Source organism: Arabidopsis lyrata (assembly GCF_000004255.2).
Source record: "Arabidopsis lyrata subsp. lyrata unplaced genomic scaffold ARALYscaffold_4, whole genome shotgun sequence".
Taxonomy (NCBI): domain Eukaryota; kingdom Viridiplantae; phylum Streptophyta; class Magnoliopsida; order Brassicales; family Brassicaceae; genus Arabidopsis; species Arabidopsis lyrata.
Genome location: NW_003302552.1, coordinates 10,640,276 through 10,665,759, shown reverse-complemented (window position 1 = coordinate 10,665,759; position 25,484 = coordinate 10,640,276). Strand labels below are relative to the sequence as shown.

The 25,484-nt window shown below is 33.1% G+C and overlaps 4 protein-coding genes across 6 annotated transcripts; 3 read left to right on the top strand and 1 right to left on the bottom strand.

Moving 5' to 3' along the window:
• The first annotated feature begins 3,156 nt into the window (after positions 1-3,156).
• On the top strand, positions 3,157-4,258 carry LOC9315099 (NAC domain-containing protein 19). Its single transcript, XM_002880821.2, has one exon. It carries the CDS (start codon positions 3,227-3,229, stop codon positions 4,076-4,078), a length of 852 nt encoding a protein of 283 aa, XP_002880867.1. The 5' UTR covers positions 3,157-3,226; the 3' UTR covers positions 4,079-4,258.
• Positions 4,259-6,624: 2,366 nt separating this feature from the next.
• LOC9316934 lies at positions 6,625-9,595 on the bottom strand. 3 transcript variants are annotated; one of them, XR_002332446.1, is made up of 5 exons: positions 9,182-9,595; positions 8,870-9,098; positions 8,617-8,764; positions 7,946-8,418; positions 6,625-6,818 (listed from the first exon to the last, which is right to left on the bottom strand). XR_002332446.1 is itself a non-coding variant. In XM_021027372.1 (5 exons), exons 1-5 carry the CDS (start codon positions 9,193-9,195, stop codon positions 8,402-8,404), a joined length of 315 nt encoding a protein of 104 aa, XP_020883031.1. In that variant the 5' UTR covers positions 9,196-9,592; the 3' UTR covers positions 7,942-8,401. The 3 variants fall into 3 exon arrangements, 2 of the variants coding, with proteins under 2 accessions (XP_020883031.1, XP_020883030.1); XM_021027372.1 differs by lacking the exon at positions 6,625-6,818 and having other exon boundaries at positions 7,942-8,418; positions 8,870-8,932; positions 9,026-9,098; positions 9,182-9,592; XM_021027371.1 differs by lacking the exon at positions 6,625-6,818 and having other exon boundaries at positions 7,942-8,418; positions 9,182-9,589.
• Positions 9,596-15,372: 5,777 nt separating this feature from the next.
• LOC9316933 (COP9 signalosome complex subunit 2) lies at positions 15,373-18,453 on the top strand. The gene is made up of 10 exons (XM_021029435.1): positions 15,373-15,525; positions 15,658-15,750; positions 15,831-15,909; positions 16,452-16,692; positions 16,778-16,852; positions 16,943-17,077; positions 17,199-17,386; positions 17,652-17,720; positions 17,795-17,885; positions 17,967-18,453. Exons 1-10 carry the CDS (start codon positions 15,516-15,518, stop codon positions 18,303-18,305), a joined length of 1,320 nt encoding a protein of 439 aa, XP_020885094.1. The 5' UTR covers positions 15,373-15,515; the 3' UTR covers positions 18,306-18,453.
• Positions 18,454-19,569: 1,116 nt separating this feature from the next.
• Positions 19,570-21,634, top strand: LOC110229390 (FBD-associated F-box protein At1g66320-like). The gene is made up of 3 exons (XM_021029411.1): positions 19,570-20,595; positions 20,683-20,823; positions 20,928-21,634. Exons 1-3 carry the CDS (start codon positions 19,636-19,638, stop codon positions 21,186-21,188), a joined length of 1,362 nt encoding a protein of 453 aa, XP_020885070.1. The 5' UTR covers positions 19,570-19,635; the 3' UTR covers positions 21,189-21,634.
• The last annotated feature ends 3,850 nt before the right edge of the window (positions 21,635-25,484 follow it).

The window sequence follows — 25,484 nt, the reverse complement described above, 5'->3', positions numbered from 1 at the left end:
CGAATTTCCTAAAATCTCTCTAATTAGTTTAAACATAAATATATGATTCTCATTTCACTTTTATTTGATGTTATATTTAAATTATTTTGAATTATTATAATATATACATATAGTAAATTTTAGTTTTTTCTGCATATGTTATAATTCAAATTATTTTTAAACAGACATATATTACTCAGTTGATGAAGAAAAAAAAGTATGTGTGCAATCTACTTAACATTTTTGAAGTACAAATTTGCTCTTTCTAATCGGGTTGGATTTTAATTGATTTTCACCCGGATTTCTTTGATTCGGATCCTCCCATATTTGATGTTTTGACCCGAAATCTTTTGAATCGGATCATTCCTAATTTCCTAATATCTATATTAACTCCAAACGATATTTAGCTAACCAAAATCTTGCCTAAATCTAATTCGGTTAGAATATTTAAAGAATCTAAATTTAAATTAAGGAAAACATAGATATCGGAATTAAAAAGCATTGTATATATAGATAGTTTATTTTAAATGGGAAATCTTGATTTCAATATTTATAGTTATTACGAGTTTTAATTAAGGAAATAAATATGTGGTAATTTAATATTTAGCCCATATATAGTTAAATCTTTATAATATCGGAAATATTTTAAACTTTTGTAAAACAAATTATTTTAGTGAAAAATTTCATTTGTTTAATAGGAAAGATTTTATTAACTTCAAATCTTCTCCATATCATGAAAATAATAGTTAACGAAGTTTTATGATTTTATGATCACAACAAAACTAAAGAATATTCTAAAGTTTGTTTAGTTAGAGAAAAGAAACTACCAATTATTTAGGGATTTCGAATATATTCCATTTGCTTGATCTTCAAGATATTTTATGATTACAATATTTTACTTAACCTATTCATTGTACTATATAAATACCTCTTCAATCTTAGTTCCTAAACACTATAAATATGCATTCACTTAACCTACTTGCTTCACGTTCTTCACGTTCTACAAATGTATTGTCGGCTATATTATAGAGCTTACTAAGAAGAAAGTGAACTCATCTACGTCTACAGTTTTGCTTTAATTTTAATTTTTTTCCAGTTTTATATCGTTTATCGGCTTTATGTTTTTTTTTCTCTAACATAAGTTTTATAATTTTGGTGGTGTTTTACTATTTAAAATTTCTGTATGATTAATGAATAAAATATTCATAATCTTTAGGAGGTTCGGAATTTTTTTTTTTGATGACTCCAGTTCTATATCAGTGTTTTTACTTTGAAGACTATAACTACAAAAATAATAACAAAATGATGTTTAAATTCACAGGACGGGTTCTATGGTGGGACGGATTTGGATCGTTATTAATACGAGACGGTATACTACGGGTAAAATCCTAGAATTAGCAATCAAAATACAATTATACAATCTTAAACACTAAACAAAACAAACTATATTACCAAAAAAATACAACTTAAATTTACATTTTTTGTTAAAAAAATTAACCCGCGGTGTACCGCGGGTCATATCCTAGTCATGTATTATAACATGATAGCGAGTAAGGCTTATGGAAAAGAAGCATCGTTAAATTCACTTCTTCGATTATGCCGTCTTCAACATATGGCTCATAAATTTGCTTATGTAATAAATTGTTTCTGTGAAGTTTTGTATTGGCCTTGTATGGTTGTAATACCCATTGCTTAATAAAAGGTTTTAGAAGGAAAAAAAAAAAAAAAAAAAAAAACGCGGATAAAATTTAGTGGTTTGTAATAGTTTCTTAGCCATAAACTATTTTAACAATTTGATATACTGAAATTTATCCAGATTGACCCAAATCTAGAGATTAATAACTAGATTAACACTCTAATTTTTTAGTTTATTAGACTAACACAAATTTTGTGTAAAATGACCAAAAACCCATTTTAATTCTATTAGTCTTAAAAAACAAAAAAAAATCAGAAAAAAAAAATATGATAAATTAGATTGTCTCGTCATTTATTAGTTTTCAGTTATGGAAATTAAAAACAAAAAAGTCTGTCGTGTTTAAAATATGTAGTCTATCATGAAAAGTCTGTCATCAAATAAGAATAAAAATCTGTCATAATAGAAATAAAATTTTAAATATATCATTGCTTCAAACATATATGTTATGGTTATATAAATCATTCCAGCAATTTTTGTTTTTCATCACTAAGACTGCTAACATATGACATTTTTTTTAACTTATCTCAAATCTGTCATAATGTAAATAAAATTTGTCATCACATAAAACATTTTATTTGCGATTGTTTGTCAGTCTAACAATTTTTATTTTTGTATGACAAATCTGCTATCACTCAACAGTATTTTGTTTAAAAAATAAAAAACTGTCGTAACATAAAATAAAAAACTGTCGTAACATAAAATAAATCTGTTATCACTACTAAGTCACACTAGTAATTATTTTTCCAAAAAAAATATGTCACTTGATTGCAGATATTTTTATAAAAATAAAAGTCTAAGGCTACTAAAAACATAAATCTGCTATAGATTTTAATAAATCTGTCAAAGTGACTACAGTCTGTGGTGTCATAACAAAATAAGTCTGTCGTGAGGATAAATCTACAACAATTTAAATATATGTCGTAACCTGTTAAAATAAGTCTGTCGGAAAAAAAAAATTGTCACGAAAAATCTGCCGTAGACAAATAAGTCTGTTAAGGAAAATAAACCTGTCACAACAAATCCAACAGACTTTAAAAAAAATATATATAGTTCCCAAGTTTTTTCTCCCACACGTTTTTTAAATAAAAATAAGAGTAATTTTGACTTTTTTTTTCTAACAAAGAGAGAAAAGATATTATCATCATGAAAATAACCTTTTACATAATTTATGTTAAAAATTTATTTCCAAATTTCTAATTTTTCTTATAGTTGTGGTCATATAATTCATGTCTCTACATGCTAAATAAATAAGGAAAGAAAAGTTATATATTATTAGTTATATTTATTATAATTTTTTTTGAATTGATTTGGATTAGTTTGAAAGATGAATTTTTTTTTTGGATAAATTTCTTGTTTTCTTAATTGCTAAAATATTTAAAACGAATTTCTTAGGATTCTTTATTTAATTTCATTTTAAGAGATAATATTTTATCATGAGATTTTTATGAAAACAAAGTTCATTAAATTCAGTTTGATCCAACGTACCAAGAAGTCATCGAGGACTATCTTAAACGGAAGCTAAGAGGTGAAGATTGTGGAGACTTCATATTGATGAAGGATGTTTATGCCAAGGAGCCATGGCTGCTGGACCATCCCAACAATTCTTTTTTCAAGGAAGACGAATGGTACTATTTCTCAACAAGGACTCAGATCTCCGAGAAGAAGATTGGTCGTGGTAAGTACCCAAAGCGGAAGATCACCGGAGACAACAACGACGGCATCGACCGCGGGAACTGGAGGATAAATGGGAAAGAAAATATCATCGACGAGGATACAGGGGCTATCATTGGGATCAAGAAAAACTTAACTTATAAGGGCACCAAGACGAACAAGAAGCAGAAGAGAGGAGACGGTGCTTCTGCTCCAGGCAGCGAAAGCGGCTGGATTATGGACGAGTTTGTAATTGTGTTACCGAAACCGGACGAAGATAAATTTCAGGAGCTAGTCCTCTGCAAGATTCACAAGAAAAAGAAGTCCAAGAAGGACAAGAAGGATCATCAGCATGAAGCTTCTTCTTCCTCAGAGCAGCAGCCGATCAAGAAAAGGAAGTCCAAAAAGTCCAAGAAGGAGCATGAGTCTGTTCTAGCTGCGTCTTCCGAGCCGCAGCAACCATTATTGTGTGGTGGTAATGAATCAGAGATTCCGAAGATAGCATCATCTCCTTGTTCTACTGCGGAAACAGAGAGAAACGAGGAGCAGAGTGGAGAAGGAAACATGGTTCACCAAACAGACGTACTCGCAACAGAGAAGAATGCCATGGAGATGACAAGGGAAGAACAAGGAGATTGGACTGCCGATATGTATGATATATTTGTAAAGGGATTAGAAGCTTGTGACATGATGATCAATAACGCGGATCAACCACCAATATCCATTCCTCCAGTAGAATACCCTTGGATTTGAGAATCAGTATGAAGCTCTCTACTTCAAGAAAACCGTTCAACGTTCTTGAATAAAAAGATAGATACCGTAGTTAAATTTTCTTTATTTATAGGTGGGTCGTGAGATGATGACTCTGCTTGTTTAGATATGGTATAGCTTAAAGTTCTTATTTGAATAGCTCTTGGAGAATTTTTGTGTTTTGATTATCCGATTGAATATAACATTTTTTCAGCAAATAAAAGTAAACATTCTTTCTCAGAACAATAGAGAAATAATAAAGGCATTAAGCGTTCAAGCAAATCTGTTAAGTACTGTTTGAAGAAAAGAACAGTGTTTTGTCATTGTCTTAATTCGTCAAAGTTAGCATTAGCGAATGCTTGGGAAGGAAGTAACGTTTTTTTTTTTCTACCTTAAAAGAAGTGATTTATTCTGTGATAAGTTGGCTTGAGATAATATCTTGGTGATCCGAATTAGGCTGGCACGCTCCGAATAAGAAACAAAATTCACTAAAGCCTAATAATGGTGCCAAAGATAGTGATTTGTTGGGAATCATATCTAAGATGAATATAATATCTTCTGTCTTATCTCTTTGTATGTTCTATATTTTGCTTCAGTTCTCTCCTTATTATTCCTCATCACATTCTTCTGTTTTCTTACGTGATTTCTTTATTGCTCAAAGACTTTAATTTGTATGGCTTCTTGTTCTCGCAAATTCAATCATCAGAAATAATAGCTCATCGTTAGATGCTTACACGCACAAGAACTACTATCAATGATATTTAAAATTCCAGTGAGAAAGATGTAAATTTAATGTTACGCTTTAATTTAAATCATACATTATTGATAATTGATCGTGCATTAACATGTAAGAGTGACAAGTACATGATACGATATTTGGGTCATCAAGTTATTGAAAGTAGAAAGGAAGCAAATTAAGTATACGCATATAATTGTATGAGAATAGTTATGAAGAAGGAGGAGAGAGTTCGTGATGAGTTTCATTTCAAAAGCTTATATAATAAGTCGAATAATTCACACATGAAGAACCATTCTTTGGTCATGTGACTATCTTAGACTGTGTAAGATTAATCAGTACCTTCTTTGGTCTGAGGATCTGAGGATCTGAAGGATCTTGGGCTTTTGAAGTATTTCTTGGGCATCAAAGAAGCTCGCAGTCCCGATGGAGTGTACCTATGCCAGCGCAAATATACACTTGATATCATAACCTGAAATGGGATTACTAGGAACTAAACCGGCTTCTCATCCTATAGAGCAGAACCACACGCTCGCTTTGGCAAAGGATAGTCTATTTCCATAACCATCACAGTATAGACGCTTGGTCAGGTGGCTTATTTATCTAGCTAACACACGACCGGAGCTTGCATACGCTATTCATGTGTTGTCACAGTTTTACGAAAGCTCCACAAACGGCTCATTGGGACGCTGCAGTCCGTGTGGTTCGTTGTTACTTGAAGAATTGTCCAGGTGAAGGTATCTTGTTAAGAGCTGATTCTGATCTAAAGCTGGTGGCTTGGTGTGATGCAGATTGGAATGGGTGCCCTTTATCTCGTTGGTCTCTTACAGGATGGTTTATTCAGTTAGGTGGCTCTCCAATTTCTTGGAAGACACGGAAGCAACAGGTGGTATCACGTTCCTCTACCGATGCCGAATATAGAGCTATGGCGGATACTGTTAGTGCAATATTATGGATCCGTGAGTTGCTGGTCACATTTGGGGTGGATTGTTCTGAAGCCATTCCGCTACATTGTGATAACAAATCAGCTATATATCTTGCGGCGAATCCAGTTTTCCATGAACGCATTAAGTATGTCAAGAATGATTGTCATTTCATACGTGATGAAATAGTTTGAGGCGTCATCTCCACACCACATGTGTATACGACCAAACAATTAGATGATATATTCATGAAAGAATGTATTTAGGTATCTTGTCAGGGCCGGCCCAACACTGTGGGCTGCCTAAAGCAATTTTTTTTTTGCCCTTAAAAATATAAAAATAAGGGCTAAACGTTACTACCAAGACTCAAACCTGAGACAAGAAGAACTATTAAAGAAGGAGCCAGCCGCTGGACTTAAGAGGAGTTTAATAGTTTGATGCCCTTAAATTCTTTATAATATTTGGCGCATAAAGCTCTTGCTTGTTTGCCTTTAGGTCAAAGCCGGCCCTCTATCTTGTATTCTTGTTATGTATATAAGGAAAAGCCTTAACATAACACAATAATCAATAAGAAATCCTTTATACCAAATAGGCTTTCTCGACATTTTTCACTATAACTTTCATTAAGCATATTCGTTAACTCCCATTAAGAAGCAAAGATGCAACTTGTCTTCTAAACCTATGTGACTCGAAGAAGTAAACTCAAATCAATAGCAATGTCTTAACTTTAAATTACTCGTCATCTTATCTTTAGATGACTAGCTTTAGCCCTTGTTCAAAAACGCGGCCAAGGCGGCCGATTTTGCGGCGGCTAGTCGCTCGGCGGCAAGGGACCGTTTAATATAATGGATATCCGATCCGTTTAAAACTTTTGGTCATAAAAAATTTGTTGGGTTAGATTATATTTAACATAACACAACACATATACTGGGTATTCCATATTTAATATATACATTTTTGGAGTACATTTAGCAAATAAATCTTGGGGTTGAGAAGTATTTACAACTTATGTTATTGGTGGGTAGGTTTTTTTGCATACATTTGACCCGATTTTGTTGCAATCGGATACCTCCGAAATTTTATCCTACAACAATAAATCAAAATCGTAATTAATTAGTGAGACAATATTAACAACAGATTTAAGAAATCAAAACCAACTCAATATTAATTAACTTTCTTAAATTAAACCACATTAAATTAAAAAATATTTCCACGATCCTATCAATTCAATATTATTCCCAATATTATTCAATATTATTCAACGATCCTATCAATTAAATTATATTTAAGGAAAAAAAGATTCGGAACAAAACCGTTTTACGGAATCACAATACAATATCTCTCAACTTTCTTCTTTTTCAACATAATTAATTCAAAAAATTAACTCCCTCCAATCAATCCACTACTATTCCTAAAATATATCTCTGAATCCTATCATATATATCCAAACAACCGTAAATAAATATTACGAGATCTCTATAATACCTAATATACCACAAAATCTGTTTATATTGACCATCGAAAATATATCTTCATTCCAATATCTACCTAAAAATCTTCCACATTAATTTTTAACAAATCAATTTCGGAATTTAAATAGCATAAAACTGGTATATTCCTAACAAAAATAACAAAATCAAAGATATTATTCCAAAAATTAATGTTCACATAACCTAATTATTTTTCCCTATATATACTCTACTATACACCTATTCCTCTCACAAAAATCAAAAGCTCATTAATCCAGACGTGGATACCTTTTCACTCTAAGAAATGGCTGCTACAAAACATAAACTGACTTAACTATTGTCAATCTTTGTCCCAGTATCCTCTGGAAAGGTAAATGCACTTTACCTTTATCTCTTAGCCATTTCAATATGGTTACGAATACAGCCATTCACTAACTAATATGCTTCTTCTTTTTATATTATTCATGGAGGTGACACATTAGCAATCAATTCAATCAAAAGGAAAAAAAAAAGACGTAACAATTTCAGATAGAAGACAATCAGAATCATAATACGTTTCTATTTTACTCAAACTGTGATCTTTACTTTCAAAATTATCCTTCTGAATCAGGTTTCAATTTTTATCTACAACATTCTATTACAGTTTATTGACTATGTTACTTCAATATCCCCGACATCTTTCAAAAAAAGTTTGCTTTGGACCCTATACAGATATGCTTAAATTGGTATAGTAAATACGAACTTGGAACTTATGATCCTTGCTTATTCTTAAACTTAGTTCCATTTGTTGCTTCCATGACTTTTGTTCTGCGGAAATTATTGGCAATTAGCTACATATAACAGTACTTACTACCATTCATGTATAACAATAAGCTATATGGCAATGACTACCAATTCGTTTTCTAAACAACATCTGCACAATTTGATAAAAATTTATAAAGTTGAGGAGTACTTATCTTTATACTTTGTGATAGAATAGTTTCTAGACCTTAGCAATATCTTGATGTGATTCACATTTTTGATCTAAGAAATAATCCACAGCTTTCACATCGTGATTTGTTACTTTCTCGATCTTCTTAACTTCCAATACATCATCCATGCTAAATCCATCTTCTTAACTTCCATTGCCTTGCAAGTAAATCTGAGCTTCTTTGCTAAAGCTTGGAACTTCAGTGACTTTGAGAGTGTATTTGAAAGCTTAGGAAGCCATTTGATCTAGCAAAAATATATAAGGAAAAAAGAACAAACGTTTTAGCATTGGAACAATCAGTTCAACTACTCTCACATGCTTCCTCCACCAAAGAAAAACAAAATCAATCTACCCAATTATAATCGTCGCAATCAATTAATCAGATGATAACCCTTCACTTAATAGGTAACAAAAAGAGTTAATATCAGAAGGAAGAACCTCACCAAGTGCTCGGAAATAGATCAACCTAAACTCGCTCATAGAAGAAGCCAATTCCTTAAATTTCCTCCAAAAACGTCCATCCAAAGGCGATAATGCTGTTAAATTTGACATCTCCAACTCTCTGGAACTTGCACAAACCATTGCTATCACCTAAAGTATATTCAATTATCGTCAATTGGTATCGGAAAAGATCCTAAACAAATCATTTGAGGATAAACCCACAAAAACTAAGCTTGAAACTAGAAAAGGCTTTACCTTTCTTGAAGTCATTAGCTTGAGAGAATGCGGAGAAGAAACAGAGTATGAAACTCTTGGAAGCTGATGATGGCACCGAGATTTTGATGTGTTTAAGAGACTTGTGGAGGGTATAAGGCCGAAACAAGGGATTTTGGTAGCCATCGAAGACTTTACCTTAGATCCATAAGAAGAATCGTTTGGATTTGGGGTTATGGACGATTTGTGATGAAATCTTCTATTCACAGCTCTAATCGAGGATAAAATTTCAAGAATCAGGAATAAAACGAGATGGATTCGAAGAGTAAAAGAGAAAAGGAAACGAATTTTTACGATTTAGTTCTCATGTGAGAGATGTTGAAACGGTGGAATTCGTAGCAAACAACCGGTGTACCGTTGATCTATTCTTTGGAGCAGATGAAGAAATCGATTGAACTATCAGCTCCTTATGACAACGATTTTGTGAATTTTTTGAAAAAAGAGTGAAATCCTAGGTTATCGAATAAGAGTGGAATTTGCTCTGAAAAAGAAGATGATAAGTAGGTGCCGACAATTCGTCCTCCTTCGATTGTGGTTTGATGATATCTGCTTTGTATTTCTAGTTCAGTTCAACTTTGTCTCCCTTCGATAGGGCTTAGTTTCCCGGGGAATTTCTTTTTTCCTTCGGCAATATTTTCGGGGACTTTTAGTTTGTCCGCCGACTTAAGTTTCCCTTGTTTGGGCATATGTATTCCTCTGTTGGTTCCACAACAAGTTTCTTTAATAAAATTTCAGGTTGACAAAAAAAAAGTAGGTGCCGACAACAATCTACACTTAATTATCTACTCACTTCCTTTTTTACACAAAAATCCAATTACCAAATCTGTCTATAGGATAGTTATATATTTTTAAAGACCAACATACATTTTTTTTTTCAATTCGGAAAAAATATATTAGAATTGGTTCAGTTTAATAATCAAAGTTTATAAAACAATTAACTTAAAACTATATTTGGTGTGAAATTCATAATTGTTCCTACTCATATTTTCATTGCACAACACAACTATATATTCTAAAGTGATACATTATTTATTTTAGAAACAAACAAAATGATAAAACATAATAATATTTAACTTATATTACAAAATTTTATAATTTAATTAGAAATATAATTTTTAAATTTTTTAAAAAAACAAAAAAAAAACTTATTCTCTCACAACTAAATCGTTACTTACGGAATTGTATGTTACTGTTCCTATATTTTTTTAACCGTAAACCTAAAACAAAATATAGATATAGATATATGGATGGTACATTTAAAATATACAAATAAATATATTTTTCTCTATTAACAAAAAACAAATTACATTTTAATTCTTTTTTTTTAAATATAGCCCAGCGGTGTACCATAGGTTCAAATCTAGTTATATATATATATACTAGGTTAAAACTTTCCTTTTTATTACTACGCGTGGTTTAATTTTAATGATTTTTTAAAGATTTATTGTCTAAAATAAAAGGAAAATGGATATTGTATAAAATAATAACCGTTTGAAATATGTTAAGTTATATATAATATAGATAGGAAAATGAATCGTTAGACTCTAACATGAATCATGAATATCTTAGCAATGATTGTATAAAACCGCAGTTTCCATATTACAGTTTTCAAGATCTTTTTCATTGGGTAAAGACACAGGTTTCATATAGTGAAATAGTGAAATAATTTTATATCAATTGCTTTAGGTTTTAGTTGTAATGATTAGGTTTCAGTTAAGTTATAATATATAACTATAAATATAGATTACCATGAATTTGGGATTATTGATTTTGTTAACTCATGAATCTAGCAATTAAATGGTAATAACAGAATAGCGCAGTAGGTAAATTGGTAATAATCGAAAACCAATTTATTTTAAAAGAGTTGATGAACCAAATAACCGAATCAATAATAAACCAAAGAAATCACCAAACAAAATGTCTTAGCATGAAATTTAAAAAGAACTTGGAATTCATATAACTCCTTATTTCTTAACAAACTGGTGCTCAATCACTACTTCTCTTTTTTGATCTTCACACCAACCACTTTAGCCACCTTCTTGGTTTCCTTCTTCTCAGTCTCAGTGAGATCATTTCTGTCTTGAAAATCCTTGCCTTTGTTGCTTTCAACCTTGACATTCTCTATCTTCACAACTTCAGTGGTCTTTTCAGCACCTCCATTTTCAGACACACCATTATCTCTAAAATCTGGCTCTGACTTCTCCAAGTCCTTAGGCTCAATGCACACCTTCTTAGAACTTGATGATTGCTCTGACTCAGACAGATTAAGCGCATAAACTCGCTTGGAAGATGGAGTAGATGAGTTAGATGTGTCTTGACTCATTGTTAACATGAGACACTGAAAAAAAGACTATCAGTAGGAGAGATATGTGCTATATTAACATAGATTAAAGAGTTAGAAACTGGTACATGGTCTCCAGAAACAATTGAGGCAGGATTAACCAATTGTTCAGAATCCTCAAGGATATCAAAGATAGCATTCCTGCTGACATCACACCAGAATTTTGGCTTTTTGATCTTCATTGATACAGAATTCACTCCAGAATGAAATAATACCAACTAAAATAATATCAAGCCCAATTTGTATCAATTCCGTAGATTGTTCAAATCACTCTAGCCTTACCAATCTACAGTTAATAGGGAATTATATATCATATAGACTAACTATAGTATATAACAATGCTCTGGTGATAACAATAATTAATACAAACCTCATTTGAGTTAAGAAGCTCTCAGATTGTCTTCCTTTCATACTGGAGACAATCATCATCCTTCTTCGCTGTCACCATCTGGAACTTTGGAACACTCTCACGGAATGTTAATGCTATACCATCAGAGGGAAGACTATTTAGAAAAAAATAAAAGAATTAAATTGTCAAAAAATACAAAATTTTAGAGTAGTCATCATCTAGATAAAATAGTAGTTGGAGAAGTAAATATATACGCTCTAGTAAAAGCTTCAACTTCCGGGTGAGGTGGATTGATGTGAACTTGGGAGGCATCAAATGAATTAGAGAGACTCCTAACACCTGGAAATAAAACAGAAATAGTTGTCAAATAAAATCTTTCTTCAGCATACCTGAGCTAGAAAAAGTGAATTTTACCTTTGTAGACCTTAATCTTGGCAAATCTGATTACACATATCACCATGATTTACTCAGCTGCTTCACATGCTTCAAACATTTTCTCAGCAAATGTCCCCCAGAGTGTGCATGACATCATGTAATCACTATAGGAGAAGACAGGAAATCAAATATTTGATCATATCAAATGCATACTTAACATTCTGATTCTATGTAATAATAAAACGGATAAATTAGTAAACTCAAAGTCAAGCTTAGTGGTTGGCTTGTTATTAGCTTCCAGCACCTCTAGCTCACCAATATTCACCACTTGACCCATAACATCTAGATTTGGATCACGAAAGAACATTTAGCAACTACAAAACACAATTAATCATTTTAACCACAGACTGTATCTTTCAAAATCACATACAAATCAACATGTAAGGATTTAAATCCCCACTCTATATTTTGCTAAACTTTACCAGTGTTAAGTAGCTTGAATCAGAGACAATGTCAGACCGTGTCACGGTAGTGCCATTGACAAAGGTCATCTTGTATAGATGACCGGTTGGTCTGAATTGCCTTGATGCATGAGTAAGTGTAAAATGTTCAATGAACTTCCACTCATTCACTTGTAGGCTGTTTACATACTTGGCAACCAAATCCTTCTTCAGGAAAGCATGAATCTTGACACCCTGTTTTTGAAATGAAGTAGATTTGGGTTTAGTTACTATTAATCACTCATGTATAGAAATATATATGTAAAACTAGGATCGGACCCGCGGTCCACCGCGGGAGAATATTGGTTTACATACGTTGCGTTTAATATTGTGTGTGTTTTTTAGTAGAACGAATCGTATAGTATACTTATAAATATTCATAATAACGAATTGTAGAGAAAATGTAAAATTGTTTAAAAATATATACCCATCGTATTAATTATGATTTACAAAATAAAATTTTGTGTTTTAAAATTCTAAAATTAGACGATTCATGGGAATTAGAGCAGTCAAAATAGATCAAAAACCGCGGGTCGAGCCCACATTATCTCACTATGAGGCAGATTTGGGAAAATATATTAAACCCGCAAATAAGCGGGCCACATGGATTAATTCGCAGTGGGTCATAGGTTTAATCGGTTTTCATCCGCGGGTTGGCGGATCAGCCCGCATATTAGTATTTCTTGATATAATTATAATTTATTCAACATGTGGTAATTTAAACAAACTTTTAATAGTATTTTGATTTATTTATTTATTTTAGTAGTATTTTAAATTTTGGTTACTTTAAATTATTTAAACAAAATTCATGGACAATCCCGCAAATCCGCATACATTCGCGGGACGGATTTGTATTTCATATATGCTACCCGCGGATCGTGCGGACCGACTAACTACAAGTCAAAATATTTTTTGTCTATCGCAAAATGGACTTAACGGGACGAATCAACTCGCTTTGACAGTTCTAATAGGAATATTGTTTAGTCATACAACAAAATGAAGTTTGGACATAGTAATAATAGAATATGTATCTTATTTGTTAGATGAGAGATTGAAAGATGAAGTATAATGATTAAAAATTAATTATTATTTTTCATGATTCACAAAATTTAATAAATACTTATCATCTTGTTGAATAATTCTAAAATCATATTCAAGAAATCTTTATAAATTGAAAATTAAACTTCTTTGGTAAGCTATAGGTATGAAAATATCATAATTTCGATTTAATCTAATTAAATTAAAATTAGTTACATGGATTTCATATCTATTTAATTTACACGACCAAAATAAAAATATCTATTTAATTTACACTACCAAAATAAAAATATCAATTTAATTTATAAAACAGATGGGTTATTTGTGATAAATTTTCTAGAAATCTTTAGAAGCAAGTAAAATATCTTTTAATTAATGATAATTGGCTAAAATGAGCGAAATTAATGACAAAAACGTTGATTGTTATTGGAATTAGTCCCAAAAATATATGAACAAATTTATTATACGTAATTAATGTATAATATTGTTTGGAATATGCTTTTATTATTAGTTACCATAAGTACAATCAGATTTTATTTGATTTCCATAAATATTTGATTTTATTTCGATTTTTCATTATTAATTCGAATTTATATTCCAAAAAAATTTCAAAGATCCGATTTCAGAATTTCGGGTCAATTTTCTGATTTTAACCCGACCCATTTTCATTTGTACTTCTCTTTTAATAGTATAGAGATGAGGTTTGTCTGATTATCATGTTTTTTACCTGTGAATCAGCCAAGACTAATTCAAGGGTTTCTCCAGTGTTGTTGGTATATTGGCGCCAAGAATGGAGAACCTTAACCTGCACACGCCAAGAGGTCTTGTATGGTCTGACATCCCTCAACAGAGCAAATTGTATCTATAATTATAACAATAGTTAACAAAAATTGGCAAGATAGATACTCTTGCCTATTATAATGCAAGAGTAATGATTCTATTAATCATTTCTTTCTAACAACTAAAGGAATCATACTCTCAAGTCTCAATTTATTGACTTGGAAATTAGTTAATACCTAGAAGATTTTATCCTTATTTTCTTAACTACCAACCTAACATATTCTCTGTTATTCCAATTACTAAGATCACGAAATATATTCAATCCTTGCTCACCAAGATTTTCTAATATTCACATAAACGTAATGCATCATACCAATTCAAACTATATAAATATGCGCTCATTTTCATCTTTTCTATTCACAGTCTCTCTCATTTCCTGTTTGCAATATCAAAGAAAGTACTCTACCCTTACCATCAACAATGGCCTCTTTGTGTATCTTTAAATGGGATTTCTTAGAGAAACTTAATCATTTAAGCCTTGAATGTAGGTAGCAGCAAATATGGAAGGATTTTAGTGAGAGATTTTGGGTCAAAATAACAAATAAGGTAAGATCCGAGACACAAATTTGCGGGTCAAAATCAATAGATTTCCGGGTCAAAATTTTAAAAAAATCCGACCCGATTGAATCCTTAAAATGTACTTCAAAAATGTATAGTAGATATATTACTAAGAGAAACTTATAAATGTTTGTTAGATTTTTCAGTCTTTTATATGATAGAGTGCTATTAAATTCTTAAAACCTCTTTTTCAAGACCAATTTCTAATTATGTTCTTATTTTTTAAAATTTATGTTATTCTCTAACTTATTTTCCCTTTGATATATATATATATATATATATATATATATATATATATATATATATATATATATCATATAAATTTCTTCAAATCTCAACAACTTTTAAAAATTTATATTTTTCTTAAAAAGTTGTTATTATTATTTCCTTTTTACCATGATCAAAATTTATTTCCTATTTATTTATATATATGGACTATCTTATTTGGTTACTCGGCCCAATACCAAAATATTACAAATCCAGCAACACACCGCTTCCACCTTCTTCTTCTTCTACTTCCGCAAAAACCCTTTGCATAAAAAATCTGAAGCCGAAGCAAAATTCTCTCATCGTTCTTACTTTGCCCTAATTCACGAATCGTTTGTTCTTCTTCTTCCTCTGATCGTCATGGCTTCAGGTCTTGCTTTTGTTTTTGTTTAATCTTCTATTCTGAAACCATCTAGGGTTTGAAAGTTCCCGAATTCGACTACTTACTTTGTCACGAATCGCTAGGGTTTATTATTGATTTGGGTTTTTGAGTTTTGTGTAGATGCTGATATGGAGGACTATGGATTCGAGTATTCTGATGAGGACCAAGAGGAACAAGATGTTGACATTGAGAACCAGTATTATAACTCTAAAGGTTCTTTTTTTTCTTGCGTTCTATTATGTTTGCATTCTCAAACTTGTGTTGCGATTTTAAATCTTGATTCTTTCTTTAAGGTATGGTTGAGACTGAACCTGAAGAAGCACTTTCTGGGTTTGCTGAGGTTGTTCAGATGGAACCTGACAAAGCTGACTGGTAAGACCTTTGAATAGTGTCTGTGATTGTTGTATATCTTCTAGAGGAATTCTAGATTTGTGTTTTTGTCTGGGTTTTGAATGTAATGTTGATGGAACATATAGAAATACTCTTTCTGATATATAATAGGATACTTGTTCTGTGGCTGCATTCAGATTTTACCCTTTCATGATCTCTAGGTTACCTGCAAGATATTCCTTGTTTATGTCAAGTTAGGTTTTGTTCCTGTAGTCTGTTTTCCTTATTATACAAAACATTAGTATTCCTACGATTAATTGCTGGTATTGTTTATAAATTATCATGTAATATAGCTTGTTTAGTTGCAGTCAAATAGGGGTCTTTTGACCATGTTGATTGTTGACCTTAGGCTGTTGGTGCATTCAGATTTGACCCTTTTCTCTAGTTATGGTTTATGTAACTCTAGTTACGGTATTCCTAAAGATTCATTGCCTCTACTATTCGTCTATCTGTAGTATGTGTGAATAGTCTATTTGAAGTTTTGTTAATCTAGTTAAACCATTCAATGGTCTGTTTCTTTTCAGGGGTTTCAAAGCTCTTAAGCAGACTGTGAAGATCTATTATCGTCTAGGTAAATACAAAGAAATGATGGAAGCATATAGAGAGATGCTTACATATATCAAGTCAGCAGTGACCAGGAATTACAGCGAAAAATGTATAAACAATATTATGGATTTCGTCTCTGGATCTGCTAGCCAGAATACTGGCCTGCTGCAAGAGTTTTATCAGACCACTTTGAAAGCCCTTGAAGAGGCTAAGAATGAGGTCTGGAAGCTATTCTTTCGTTTTGTATATGCTACCATTCCTTCTCAATTGTTTGGAGATGTGACATATTTTTCTTCTTTCACAGAGACTCTGGTTCAAGACGAATCTTAAACTCTGCAACATCTGGTTTGACATTGGTGAATACAGACGTATGACCAAGGTATAATTGTGTTTAATCAAATCTTTTGACTGGAGCTGATTATGTTTAGAGATCTTAGAATGGAAAATAACATCTATTATTGCTTGCCAGATTCTTAAGGAACTCCATAAATCTTGTCAAAAGGAAGATGGAACTGATGATCAGAAGAAAGGAAGTCAGCTGCTTGAGGTTTATGCAATTGAAATTCAGATTTACACTGAAACGAAGGACAACAAAAAGCTTAAGGTAAACATCATCTGCTATATGTTTTCTTACCTCAAAGTAATTTCGAGATTCTGCGATTTTATTATTGCATACTTTCTTTTGGCTTTTGTGACTGAGATGCAACACTCTTGAATGGATGCAGCAACTATACCATAAGGCACTTTCCATCAAATCTGCCATACCTCATCCTAGGATCATGGGTATAATCCGCGAGTGTGGTGGAAAAATGCACATGGCAGAACGTCAGTGGGCAGAAGCAGCGACAGACTTCTTTGAGGCTTTTAAAAATTACGATGAAGCTGGCAACCAAAGACGTATACAGTGCCTGAAGTATGTTTCCTATTATCTTCTCATCTCTTTATCCTTCCCTATTTGATACGCTCTGGTCACTTGATTATTACATGAATACATGGTATAAAAGTAGACATAAAAGATATGCTGGGTAAATAAAGCAAAGCTATATTGTTTAGATCTGACTTAAGGGAACATGTGGTGCACATGAGTATTTCTTCTTTTACTCTTGTTCTGTATCTTGCTTCTTGTGATTGGTCCAAGCATGTTCAAGAGTTATTGATCTTTTTTTTTGCTTTGCAAGATATCTTGTTCTCGCGAATATGCTGATGGAGTCGGAAGTGAATCCATTTGATGGCCAAGAGGCAAAGCCGTAAGTCATTGCCCTAAATATTTTGTTTTGTACACTCAGTTTTGGTTGGCTGCTTCATAGTTAGCTCTCCGCAGGTACAAAAACGACCCTGAGATCTTGGCAATGACAAATTTGATCGCAGCATATCAACGAAATGAGATCATAGAGTTTGAGAGAATACTAAAGGTAATAAGTGAAGTATTATTGGGTTGTTTCTTAACACATTATATCTCAAAACGATACTCATGTAATGGTTTTGGAATGTAGAGTAACCGGAGGACGATAATGGATGATCCATTCATCAGAAACTACATGGAAGATCTGCTGAGGAAAGTGAGAACACAAGTGTTGCTGAAGCTGATAAAGCCATACACAAAGATAGGGATTCCGTTCATATCAAAGGAACTGAACGTACCAGAGAAGGATGTGACGGAGTTGCTAGTGTCGCTGATACTCGACAGTCGAATCGACGGTCACATTGACGAAATGAACCGTTACTTGCTGAGAGGTGACAGTGGCAATGGAAGGAAGCTGCATAAGGCGGTTGATAAATGGAACACACAGCTCAAGTCTCTTTCTTCAAATATCACCAGCCGAGTCTGTTAATTTCTCAACCTCATCTTTTCGATAGATTTTGTGTTTTGGCGTTGATTCTCTGTGGATTATCTGTTTCTCTTCACATAGCTGGATTTTTGATGGAGTTGATAAACCACTTCAATGCCAAAAAAAGGATTTGAATTTGAAGGTTTCTAAATTCTCGTTTTTAAAATTGCTTTCTTACCTTTGTTCCAACTTCCAACTAGATAGTAAAGAATTGCAAGCGATAATGATATACACCGAAGTCGTACAAATAACCTGGATGTCTTTTTAAAAAATTTTGGTTACATCGATGAATAATTAAAAGGTAAACAAATCTGAACAAGAAAAATTAAGTTCGAATAATTTAATTAGCTTTTAATGTATCAATCTTTCTAGGATCTTTGGCTATTGACCTGTTGTTTACACACTGGCTAGTGGGCCAGTTGCCACTGATTAATTTAATTATTAATTGTTTGTTCATTTGATTTAACTATTTTTATTTCACTTAATTATACACTGATCCATTTATATTTTGTTTCTCTAGTTTCTCTAATTTTCTATATATTAAAATAGGGATTTTCTTGATAATGTGTCAAATCCACAATTTTTCTAAATTTTTTTTATTTTTGATTTATTTAATTCCATTATCGGTCTTGTCAAAGACTTTATTAATTCAATATATTCCTTATTTTTATTAACTAAAACTTACCAAAATTAAATATCTCGAATTTTTTAAATAAGAAAGCTTCTATAAAAAGATATTATTTCTACTAAATGCGTTGTGTTTTTTTTTTTTCTATTGAAAATTAAACAATATAAATATATACTTTATGCATTTTAACATGAAAAATTATTTCATATATTATATAAATTTAAATTGAACCAAAAATCTATATACCTCAACGTATAATGCGTAAATACAAATTTATTTTAAAATATAAATTAATAAAATATTTAAAATTTTATTTGTAATTTTATTTAGAAACTAAAAAGTTGTGTTATTTAAATATCATTATTTTAATTTAAAAATTTTGAGTTTTTTTTTAATAAATCGTTCTATCAAAAAAATTAATCGTTCTAATTTTTCATAACAAACACCAACTTCAAATTTTATATTCTGCAACAAAAGGAATTGTCTTTAACTTTTTTTTAACATATATCCATTAAAATCCATCATTAATTTTAAATCCATAATCCAGTATCTGGGATATTTTAAAACGTTAACGGCGTTTGTTTTTGTTTCTGTCATCTTTGTTACGTTCGAAGCCGTTAAAGTGGTACTGTTAGGTTTAGGTTTAATAGTTACCTTTTCATTTTCACATACTCTTTGCCTCTTTCTTCGCAATTTTGAAGCTACATGGATGAAGACGGAGAGAAACGTGTTCGTACCAAACGATCATGTTCTCCTGAATCTTCCGAAAAAAGATCTGGCGATGAAGTTGATTGGGTAAGAGATTTGCCAGAATCTTTGCTTTTTCATGTTCTCCTGAATCTTCCGACAAAAGATGTGGTTAAGAGTAGTGTCTTATCGAGCAAATGGAGAAATCTCTGGAGGTATGCTCCTGGTTTGGACTTGGACTGTCGGGATTTCAAGGAATTCAATGCTGTTGTGAGTTTTATCGAACGGTTTCTGAGTTTCAACCGTGAGTCATGCTTAAACAAGTTTAAGTTAAGAAGCTATTGCGATGTTGATGAGGAGACTGAAAACGATATCAGGCGGTGGATCAACACTATTGTTAAGCAGAAAGTTCAGTATCTCGATCTTACGTGGAGTGCAGTGGAGATACCTCCAATACTTTACATGTGTGAGAGCTTGGTATCTTTAAAGCTTTGTGGCGTAATCTTGCCAAATCTTGAGTTTGTGTCTTTACCTTCTCTCAAAGCTATCGTTCTAGAGTGGGTTTTGTTTGCAAATGATTTGGCTTTGGAAATGCTTATCTCAAGCTGCCTAGTTCTCGAAAGCTTAACTTTATGCAAAAGTCCAATTGACAATGTAAAAGTTTTACGTGTGAGCTCTCAGTCTCTATTGAGCTTCAACTATTACGGCCCCAAATACAAAGGTCTTTATGATAAAGATCTAGTAGTTGAAATTGATGCTCCCAAGCTTGAGAATCTCAAGCTCTCTCATCAAGTAACTGCAAGTTTCATAATAAAGAATTCCAGTTCACTTGTAAAGGCGGATATCAATATTGAGTTTAACTTTGGTTTGGGAAAAAAGTTTGATCCCAAAGATCTACCAAAGAGAAAAATGATTCGTAATTTTCTTGCCAGGATCTCTAGTGTCAAAAATCTGATCATCGCTCCATGTACTCTTGAGGTAACCTATGTTGAATCCGCGCAATTTTAAGGTTTTAACTTTATTTTATCAGCTTATCTTAAAGCTTTTTTTTGGTGGTTGTTGTAGGTCATATATGATTACTCAAGATGTGAACCACTGCCCTTATTTCGTAATCTATCTTTCTTGAGTGTTGACTTCTATGACGACATATGGGAAATATTGCCATTCTTTCTTGAGAGCTGCCCGAATCTAAATTCTCTTGTCGTGGTAAGGATTGTTTACTTAAAACTTATGTACTTTCTTTGGTATAATAATGAAAATGGGGAAAGTTTACTCAAACTTGTTTCATTCACTTGGTTGTAATATATCAGGAATCTACTTCTTATCCAAAGGAGAGAACTAGTATCTTATCTCGACCTCGGCGTCTCCTATCATCTCTCGAGTATGTTAAGATTGAATCGTCATTAGACATGATGGAGTTGAAATTAGTGAGTTACTTTCTTGAGAACTCACCAGTCCTCAAGAAAGTCACTCTATGTTTGAATGATTGTTCCAGAAAGGAATCTGTCATCCTCAGAGAACTCCTTACCATTCCAAGACGCTCTAGCTCATGCCAAGTTGTCGTCCTCTGATCCTCATTGACGAACATACAATGTTTTCCTTCTTCATTGTGGTGACTGTTGTGTTGTAGATCGTAACAAGATCATATGTTTGGCTTAAATGTTTCAATTGAACCAAAAATGTAATGTGGTTCGTGTAAGACCCAAGGATTAAAGTTTCCAGATACTCTTTATTAATGTGAACTACATATGTGATTTCTTCTTCATTGTGGGGACTTTGATGTCTTGTATGTACATCGTAAGAAGATCTGATGTTTGGCTTAAATCTGTATTTGTTACTTCTTTTGACTCAAAAACATGTTTTTGGTCAACAATAATTCAGACGTTGAGTAGAAAAATAAATAATGGTATAAGATCTGTGTAAGACCCAAAGATTAAAGTTTTTAGAAACGTTATAATAGGATACTGTGTCATATAAACTTGTTCAGTGGCAGTATTTCACCATGGTTAACTATTACCATGGCTCCATTCGGATTTGACCATTTCATGATCTCTAGGTTACTATGGCAAGATTTTCCTTGTTAATGTCAAGGAAAATCTTGCCAATGTAGAAGTCCCCGTCCATGTAGAGGATGCAGCTTTTAACGCCAATGTAGACGATGCAGCCTCTAACGCCAATGTAGAAGTCCCCGTCACCACCCCGTTTCTCCTCACGTGGCAGGAAATGTTGCCCTCTTCTAAGATCCTCCAGATGTCGGTAGCGTGGACTTGAGCAACATCTTATCCTCCAAAAGGCAAAATCCATACTAACACCTCCAAAACGCAATGATCAATCACAGAGTAACCCGACCAAAACTGAAGCTTTATGTTATAGGAAAATGGTAGGCTGGGATGACGTGGAAGGTTAATGAAATCTAATTGGTGGAGGTGTAAGTTGTGAGTTGGCAACTAATGATTGGCTGGAAATGAGGAGAAGAACTGAAGCTAAATAGAATTCGAAGATCGATTGGGGAGGATAACCAGAAAAATATCTAAGTTTGTATCTTCTTCTTCTTCAATTCTCTCTGTAAACTCTTTAGGGTTTTTGATATCTCATTGTTGCTAGAGCTGTTTCTACTTCTAAGCTCTATCACATGAGATTTGGATTCTCGTTTTATGAACGACGATTCAATTGTGTTTATCAGAATCTATTGTGTTTATCAGAATCGTGAGTTTTACTGTATCAAAGGTATCAGAGCCAACAGATTCTCGGAATCCATGGCGGAGACAAGATCGCAAACTCCAATCAAGGAGACGGTGGCTAGAGAAGCGACCGCAGTGGTTCGTGAAACGGTATAAGAGATGTGGCTTCGATCGCATTCGAGATACGCAGATCCTAAAAGGTTAGAGATAGTTGATTTTCCACGATTTCATGGTGATAAAATCATGGATTGGTTGTTTCAGATTGAACAATTCTTCTTAATTGATCGTACTCCGGAGGAATTTATAGTTGGTATCGCTTCAATCCATTTCGATGACATTGTTGCGACTTTGCACCAATCAATTGTACAATCAATGTGGTGGAAGCATGTTAGGCATGATTGGTGGAGTTACAAACTGCTGTTGCAAGTGAGATATAATAAGCATGTGGATGATTCGATTGCAAAACTGAAATTGTTGCAGGAAATTGAAGGAATTGAGGTTTATCATGCTCGTTTCGAGTCGATTAGCACTAGAGTGAAGTTAGATGAAGATTACTTTGTAAGTCTGTATTTGACAGGACTGGAAAATGATACTCAAGTGAATGTCAAGATGTTTCAACCTCAGACGATTCAACAATGTTTCTTGATTGGAAAATTGTATGAGCGAGCACATCCCAAGAAGAACAATGTAAACAATTGGTCTGGTGCTAAATGGAGTGGAAGTAGCAATCAGTCTAAAGGGATTTTATCATCTAAACCGGAGACTGATCATAAAACAGTACTTCTTACTAGTATGGAGAGACCTAAGGATACTACAACGCAGCCTCACAAAGTCTTATCCACTGAAGATATGAGTAAGCGAAGGGATCAAAAACTTTGTTATGTTGGTGATGAGAAGTACAAAAATCCACGATTTGGAGCTGAAGAGGATGGTGGGGAATTGGAAGAAGTACATGCAAAGAAGGTTGAATTGGAGGAAACTGGAGTAATAGCTCATATTTCTGTTAAAGCAGTTTCAGGAATCTCTGATTATCGAATGATGAGGGTGAAGGGTTCTTATGAGAAGCAAGTCTTGTATATACTTCTTGACTCGAGTTCTACACACAACTTCATGGATCCTAAAGTAGCTGAGAAATTGAAATGTGTTTTAAAACCTGCAAGTATGGCTAGAGTTTTAGTCGATGATGGGAGAATGTTGGAGGTTGATGCTAAAATAGATAAGTTCCAATGGGAATTTAGAGGCACACAATTTCAGGCTGATCTTATGATAATTCCCTTGAAGGGGTGTGATATGGTATTAGGCGCTCAGTGGATGGGGACATTGGGGCCAATAACTTGTGATTTTAAGAAGTTAGAGATGCATTTCCGTTTAGGACATAAAAAGGTTCTTCTTCAGGGTATTAGGCAAGGCTCCGTCAGAGATGTGAAGGCATTAAAGCTTCATAAGCGGAGAGAAGATCAAGTTCAACCTTCCATGATATGTGTTCATGAAGTTCCTACGGAGGAACTGTGCTCTTTGGAAGCTAAACATCACTCTAGCCAAACAGGTTTTGAAGGGGAGCAATTGGTGAAAAGTTTATTGCTGCAACATAAAACGATTTGTGCCAAAAAATCGATGGAAATGTTGGCGTGGACTGATGCAAATTCAGAACTGAAATTACACAAGGTCATTTGTTCTTCAAGAGAAGAAATCACAGGGTTTTTCTTCGAAGTGGCGGATTGGTGTGAGCAGTCAACATATGTCTGTGGGCTGAATGTGGTTTATGTACTACACTGGTTTGATAGAACCACTTGGCTTACCAATTTTTGGTGGAGTAAGTTTTTAAAAGATTGGTGTTTTAAGTACAAAACTGAGATGGCGAAGAAATGGAAACTTTGAGGTGCTAAGAAGTATCAACGGAGGCTTAAATACAACAAGTTCTTATGATATTGAGAGAAATCCGTCTCATCATTACTCTGTAAATTGGAAAACCATGAACCTTGAGGTCAAGGTTCTCTAAGGAGGGGAGATTTGTTATAGGAAAATGGTAGGCTGGGATGACGTGGAAGGTTAATGAAATCTAATTGGTGGAGGTGTAAGTTGTGAGTTGGCAACTAATGATTGGCTGGAAATGAGGAGAAGAACTGAAGCTAAATAGAATTCGAAGATCGATTGGGGAGGATAACCAGAAAAATATCTAAGTTTGTATCTTCTTCTTCTTCAATTATCTCTGTAAACTCTTTAGGGTTTTTGATATCTCATTGTTGCTAGAGCTGTTTCTACTTCTAAGCTCTATCACATGAGATTTGGATTCTCGTTTTATGAACGACGATTCAATTGTGTTTATCAGAATCTATTGTGTTTATCAGAATCGTGAGTTTTACTGTATCACTTTACGAGCCACACAAACTTTCACTTAGCTGACGGAAGAGAGCCTTGAGAAGGAGGAAGCAAAACATGGCCTCAGACAAACCCGGACATCATCTTAATGAGAGTATAAATAAACCATCAGGGATAAGAGAAGTTTTTTTGTGCTAATAAACAATACGCATTCTAGCTCCTCACTTCAAACTTTTCTTAATACACAAACCAACAATGACAAGGAATAGAACTTATTACTGCACATTTGAATTGTGGTTGATGCTCATTGGAAAGGGAAGCTCCTTATAATAGCCCGATTACATTATTTCCAAATCCGTGTGACACATAAAATACCAGAATAATATGAATGAAAGTACGAAAGAATGTGTATTTTAAAGATAAGAAAGCTAGTTTGCTCATCATGCAAGTTAGAAGGTTAAATAGCAAGAAAGACACTGCCAGGGTACAATCATATCCTAGACTGTTTGTAACATGCCTAGTGGTTGATTGAGGTATTGATTGACCGAAGAGCACAACTCGGCATCACCTTCAGAGCTTGGCTCCTGTAAAATAAGTAAGAAAAATGTTAGTGATAATTGAGTTTGGTCGTTTGTCTTGTATAATTATATAAGTACGCATTATGTTAAGTATGTATGTATTAAGAGAGTCGTGAATTATTTACCAAGTAAGAGTAGTTATGTTAAGAGTCATAAGTGAAGAGTTACAACTCTTGTTGTTAGTGTTGTTTCGGTCATGTCGGTTGACTATATTAAGATGATATCTTGTTTTGTAACATATATTCAGAACTTTTTTTTTTTTTTTTTTTTTTTGACATATTCAGATATT